This window comes from Limulus polyphemus, unplaced genomic scaffold (assembly GCF_000517525.1).
Source record: "Limulus polyphemus unplaced genomic scaffold, Limulus_polyphemus-2.1.2 Scaffold7122, whole genome shotgun sequence".
Taxonomy (NCBI): Eukaryota; Metazoa; Arthropoda; class Merostomata; order Xiphosura; family Limulidae; genus Limulus; species Limulus polyphemus.
In genome coordinates, this window is record NW_013672732.1 from 12,746 (window position 1) to 20,018 (window position 7,273).

Genomic DNA, 7,273 nt, shown 5'->3' on the forward strand with positions numbered 1-7,273 from the left:
ATGATCTGAATAGTAAAACTCACTAAAGTACAAATCATCCAATATACAGTATCCAACAGCCTCATACGATCACTACAATTAATTCATTAATACACTATATCACTATCAGTTACACTAGGCTGTAAGAATAACACATTTTAAAACTTGTAGTAAAGTAACACTAACAATAGAACATGCTACTGCAAAAAGTAGTTAGTACAGTCTTTGGTATGAATTTTTATACAAGTGTTATGAAAAATACAGTTGATAAATACTCTATTCAACACTTTCCGGACTTGTGGGTTAAGCTATCTTACGCTTCTAATCTAATAAGATCGAGTTTGCAATAATAATGTTTTAGTTTTTGTTGTTTTCAGATTTGAAACACATAGACACACAACGCACATACATACATATATATATATATATAATAGACATGATTATATGATACGTTTGTGCAACGTTATGTTCATATGTTTATTGTGTATAAAATAAATTTCAAGGGATAATAAGACTATCTTAACAAATATCACGCATGTTCTATGAAAAGTCACTTAACCTTGCTTTCACTCATAAGTTCTTAGAATTTCATATTGTAAGTAGGGGGATCTGTGATGCACAAAAATATACGATTATACATTATTTTAATACCGTTTAAAGAATACATTGAAGAGTTTATTAACAATAAATTATGTAACGTTTCGGTTATGCATTTAATACCGTTTAAAAAATACCTTGAAGTGTTTATTAACAATAAATCATGTAACGTTTCGGTTATACATTACTTCATTCATGTTTGAGAATACTTTAAATTCCGAACTACATAGAGACGATTTTTAAGTATTTTCTATTACATATGTTTAACTCAAATTGTGATTAGTCATGTGTATGATTTATTATAGGTTGGAACCTGCGCCCATCGCCCCTATTGTTGTTCCACCCAAGCTTACAGAAGTTGAGTTGTTGTTGATAATTTGTGCTCTGTTATTTCTAACACTTCTGTTGCTTGGTGTTGGTGTCGCCTACTACTGTTTGAAGAAGAGAAACATCAAGGTGGTGCGACAGAAGAAAGCTTTGTCTTCTACTTCTGGTAGTGTAATCACCAGGCTCAGTGGCGCCACCTTTCTGCCTGTTATCGAACCAATGACAATACCACGTGTTGTACCAAGCTTATCGCCATCTGGGTCGGAAGCTGCTTTGCTACCGTCAGTATCGTCTCACCGTGGGTCACGAGAAGTGATCGAAACTATTCCCTCAGACTACCCAAGTGAATCTCCTTCTGCTCCTATTATGGAAGAGGAAGACTATATGCATAGAAACGGATTAATTAACAACAGCAACATACAAGGCTATCATATGGCGTTTATTTCTGGTGATTTCAGTGAAAGATCTAGCTATCCCGAAGACACAGAGAGAGCCCAGAGTGTTTCTTCTGTCCCAATTCCAACAACAATCAAACGTGATGCAAAGATGATACACTGCAGAGAAGCTAGACCACGTGAAACTAAGCAACAAATGCTGACTACTATCAACGAACAAGATTACCTGCATACACACATGTGGGATGAAAGAGTCGATGGAATGGCTATGGCACGTGAAGAACGAGAAGTCGACGGTACTGTGTACACCAAAACTAGGCGAAAAACTCCGTCCGTATCGTCATATTCTCCTTCATTATATGGTAGTATCTCTGACAATGACAACCAATCGCACACTGAGATGATAGAATCAGTGCCAGAACGTGGACCGCCTTCTGTATTGTCTTATGTCCCTTCCCTTTATGGTAGTATCCCTGATAATGACAACCGATCACACACTGAGATGATAAAATCAGTGCCAGAATGTGGACCACCTTCTGTATCGTCTTATGTCCCCTTCCTTTATGGTAGTATCCCTGATAATGACAACCGATCATACACTGAGATGATAGAATCAGTGCCAGAACGTGGACCGCCTGCTGTATCATCTTATGTCCCTTCCCTTTATGGTAGTATCCCTGACAATGACAACAGGTCTCATTCTGAATTCGAAATCGAATCTCCCGTCAAGCCATATATTCGTAAGCCTAAAACACACGTTGCAACTTTATCAGACTACTACCTGGACACTCAAAAGACTATTGATATTCAAGAGGATACTACCCGAAAGAGTCAATCAATAATACCACATCAGGAATCAGATACAGAAACACCAAGGGGAAAGGCTTTGGTACCTGCTTCTCATGTTCCAAAATTCACTGTCCAAAATATTGATGATGTTTATCTTACTACTCTTACCGAAACCCACGCAACAGAACGTGTCACCAGGCATAAGAAAGGTACAATGGAACAACAAGTGAAGTCACCTTCTGCTTGGGATGTAACCATACCCCATTACCAATCCGAACCGCCTGAAGAATCAGCACCAGGTAAGACATGGGATACTTTCTCTGAAGTTAGTGAAAAGTTTAGAGATGCTGAGAGTACAGTTACAGAACCACCAGTTCAAATACATTCGAACTCACCTCCCCTACCACCAGAGACAAATATATACCCTCCAAACTGGGATATAATATTTAGGGTGCTTCATCCTCCACCAGCAGAAGGTGTCCATAAGTTAACTAAAGAAGACAAAGAAAAGTGGAAGGCTGTAGTCAGCACAGACTCGACATTCCGTTCTCTCATTCAAGAAGCCACCACAACTGATGATATTGTTCGAATCAGCCAAGATGAGCGTTATAAGAAGATGTATACTCCAAACAAGTGGCACGTGATTATTCGAATTCTAACGACTCCTGACTATCCTAAACCTTCTATTCATCAGCAACCCTCACCAGATGTGAGATCACCACGATACAGAAAGAGGAGTGATCAAGAACAGCCACGCAGTCGCAAAAGCTCTCTTCCGCCAGTTCACGAGATTATCGGGGACCCATCCCGCCTAGGAAAGTCCCCAGAAAGTGTTCGTTCTAGACGTACCTCCAGGTCAGGATCGGTTAAGGGTCTGGACGTTCGTTCTATGACCGAAATAGACGTGGACTTCGCTCGCGATGACAGAGAATCTCTATGGAGTGTGGACACTGGCTGTACGTACAGAACATCGCGTAGTGTTGGTGAAAGGTCGACCTCTGAATTTCTTGAAGAGGTCCCAACTGTGCCAAGCCATCGAACCTCCACGCAGTATTCAATCTTGGAACGTTCAACCTCCAAGTATATATATTCTCCTGAATATATCGAGAGAGGTGTCGATCTCGTTATTGGTAACGCGGACAAATTATACGACCAGTCTTTGTCCAATGAAGGGGTCTTAGGTGCTGAACAAGGAAATTATTTAGAAAGATCCAGCCGACCAATTCTAGAAAGGTCTAGCACTGAAATTATAATTAATTCGCCAATATTGAGAGCTATGAACGGTGTTTATACTGATGAAGAATAAAAACCCAGAAGCTTTGCAGAAACGTCTTCTTACATTTAATGGGACGATCGTTTTTCAACTACCAAATAAAGTTCTTTAATAATATACAATTTTAATAACAATTATGGTGTCATAAACACGACTTTAGTATAAAAGATACAATAAGAAAAAATATTATTTATCAAAGGTTTAATCCAATCATACTGAATGGCTGAATGGGATTTAGAGAATGTAAAAGGCATTCTTAAGTAATATAATTATGTTTGAGGGCCTGGCATTACCTGGTAGTTAGGAGGCTGGACTCGCAAGTTGCAGGATCGAAACTCGGTGCCAAATATACTTGCCCTATTCGTTGGTAAAAGAGCAGCCCAAAAGCTGGAGATAGGTGTTGGCAGCCGGTTACCTGTCCTCTGATTGACAGTTCAAAATTAAATATATATTAATAGCTTTGTCATGAAAACCAAAATACAATCTGTTTTGAGAAAACTTCTTCTGGTGGTGAGCTTCGTGGTATTTTTATTGCTCGTTTATTAGATACTTCAAAAATGGTTTCTTAAACTCGAAAAGTTGGTGTTCAATTATGAAGACCTACTATTTAGTTCAACAACTGAGATGAAAAGGTGCTACTAACTGGAAGGATATTTACTTTTTAATAACAAAGCAAAGAAAGCGTGATGTCACGTTTCTGCTCAGTTTTTAACGAGCTTTTCGTCAGGGTAATCACTATTTATATTCTTAACGGAGTTTAATCGATAAATGTGTCCCACTTGATATTCAACTGCAAAGCCATGAGTTACAAAAAATTGGATAAGATTGTAAATATCAAGAGTGTAAATTTGAGTGGAATAATTATGTAAATATTCTGTGTCTGGCGGCCATTTGGGAGAAAATATTATAATTTAATAAAGAATGCATAAATTGTAGATTGTGTGTGATGCTTGGAGCCTCATGTTTTAATTTGTTCACAATACAAAACCATCCACTGCAAAGATTAACATCCGAAACGTAAAACTACGTTTCGTTTTATTAGTATTATGTAGACAGTGTAATAAACACAGTATTTTCACTGTAGACAGTGTAATAAACAAAAGAAAATACTGTGTTTATTACACTATCTACAATGAAAATACTGTGTTTATTACGCTGTCTACAATGAAAATACTGTTTATTACGCTGTCTACAATGAAAATACTGTGTTTATTACACTTGTCTACAATGAAAATACTGTGTTTATTACACTCGTCCACAATGAAAATACTGTGTTTATTACGCTGTCTACAATGAAAATACTGTGTTTATTACACTGTCTACAGTGAAAATACTGTTTATTACACTTGTCTACAATTTATTACACTGTTTACCACAGTATTTTCATTGTAGACAGCGTAATAAACACAGTATTTTCATTGTAGACAGCGTGATAAACACAGTATTTTCTTTGTAAACAGTCTAATAAACAGTATTTTCATTGTAGACAGCGTAATAAACACAGTATTTTCATTGTAGACAGTGTAATAGCTGCTTAATTACAAACAAACTTTACATATCTTACCAGACTATGGATCTTCAGGTGCGTTACAAGGGTGACGGTCAAGTCCCACTATTCAGTCTGACATGAGTAGCCCAAATGCTGGCTGTGAATGCTGTTGACCAACTGAATTCCTTCTTGCTCACCAGTGAAAATTAGGGACGGCTAGCGCAGATAGCCCTTGAGTAAAATAATTATACTGTTATTTAATTTAATAAAGAGGTGAATAAATAAATCAGCAAGTATGAAACATTACTAGAACTTGTCTGTATATTTTCGTTGTATATTCGAAGGAATTGAATAATAAATCGTTTGTATTTTACAGTTTTTAAACACGCACTACGCCGTCTTTAAAATAAACTTACTTATTGTACGTCCAGCGTTTGGTTGCTTTAAAAATATCCAAACTGACAAAGCATGATCGTAAATAAATTATTTTACTCCGTTATAGAATCCTTAGCCGATCTTTGTTTGTTTGTTTTGAATTTCGCGCAAAGCTACACGAGGGCTATCTGCGCTAGCCGTCCCTAATTTAGCAGTCATCACCACCCACCGCCAACTCTTTTTACCAACGAATAGTGGAATTGACTGTCACATTGCAATGCCCCCACAGCTGAAAAGGCGAGTATGTTTAGTGATGGGATTCGAACTCAGGTTTAATATATAGAACGCGATAACGAAAAATAGGACAATATTTACGTTAAAACTCTAATTAATGTTTTCTCGAATACAAAGCACTCCGATTTTTTGTTGTTTATTATATTAATTGTTTACGTAATATTCATCCTGTTGATATAAATCTGCTAATTCAAGTATTAATATATATAAATGACAACTATAATTACTGATAATTCGCCTCACAGCGGTATATCTGCGGACTTTCAACGCTAGAAACCGGGTTTCGATACCCGTGGTGAGCAGAGCACAGATGGCCCATTGTGTAGCTTTGTGTTTAACTGCACATAAACGAACTTTAATAATTCACACCTAGTGTCAGAAACTTGCAAATCTAAATGAGACATGCTTGTCTTATTGTTACACGGGAATGTAGTTACTGTTCCAGACTTTGGCCCCCTACATTTCATGTTTATAACTAAAGAACAAATAATTTACATTGAAACATATTTGTACAATAATAAGGTGTGATAAAGTTCTTTATATTCACAGCACGTTTTGACTAATCTCTCGCATAATTAAACCTTTTCCTTCTCTCTCTCTTTCTCTTGTATAGAGGGCGGAGTGTAGGATATGTGTTGAAAATATCTTAAATAGTCTTAGGATAAGACTAAAAGATAAGCCAGACTAAACATATTATTCGTCAGTCATGCATAGCAAAATACACCTCATAACATATCTCGGCGACACCTGGGCCAGTCTGCACGTGCTAAAAGACATAAAGATGCATTTCAAATCTTAAAACTCTTACTGGACTGTGACAAAAAAAAGCTGAAATAATGTAGTAAGTACACAACAAATATGTGGTGTAACTAACACATTATACCAATAAGTCAAGTTCTCATATTAGATATTTTAATACTTACTTAAGGTAGTACATATTTAAAAACAAACATGAAACAATTCTGGGTCCATAAAACACTCCAGTTCGCAACTGTAGGTGGCGCACTTAAAGCAGAACGTGAAGTTAGTTGTTTTTCGTACAAAATGGTTTATGACTATCCGACCATTGGGGGAATTGCTTACAAAAGATATAACAAACAGTTAAAAATATAAATAAGGCTAAACAACGACTAAAATATAGAAAACCATTTATTTAATTTTTCTATTGTTTGACATATCCTATAAGTAAAAAAAGGTACTTTATGTACGAGACTTTTTAAACAATTCTGTCTCCAAAGATGAAGTTTGTAGAAATGTTCTCCTTTGTAACGTACTTCACTGTATAAGGTAAGTTATATTATAAATACAGGAAAAGACGGCTGCTTTCAGTCCATAAATGTAACGTTGTGCATTAGGTGTAAAACTGTTTTTCAGAGTTTCTGTGTTTTTCTTATCTAAGACTTCACCCTAGCAACACATTTATAAAAATGGCGTTTTCTCAAAAACTATTGAGTGGAAGGAAGAGGACGGCGTCCATCCTTCTGGAAAATGTGGGATGGCGTCTCTCCTGTGGTTACTTTATAATTTAGTCTAATACAATACAAAACTCGGTGTGTTTGTCACGAGTGTCTTAATGTGGTTACTTTATAGTTTAGTCTAATAACTTAACAAAACTCGGTGTGTTTGTCACGAGTGTCCAAGTGTGGTTACTTTATAGTTTAGTCTAATAACTTACAAAACTCGGTGTGTTTGTCACGAGTGTCCAAGTGTGGTTACTTTATAGTTTAGTCTAATAACTTACAAAACTCGGTGTGT

General features: G+C 36.5%; 1 protein-coding gene across 1 annotated transcript in view; it reads left to right on the forward strand.

The window, feature by feature from the left end:
* The window catches only part of LOC106474364, an 11,280-nt gene extending 7,031 nt beyond the window's left edge, over positions 1-4,249 (forward strand). Inside the window, exon 5 of the mRNA XM_022402675.1 lies at positions 882-4,249. Coding sequence (XP_022258383.1) covers positions 882-3,393 — 2,512 coding nt within the window. The 3' untranslated portion in view covers positions 3,394-4,249. The remainder of the gene's footprint in view (positions 1-881) is intronic.
* The last annotated feature ends 3,024 nt before the right edge of the window (positions 4,250-7,273 follow it).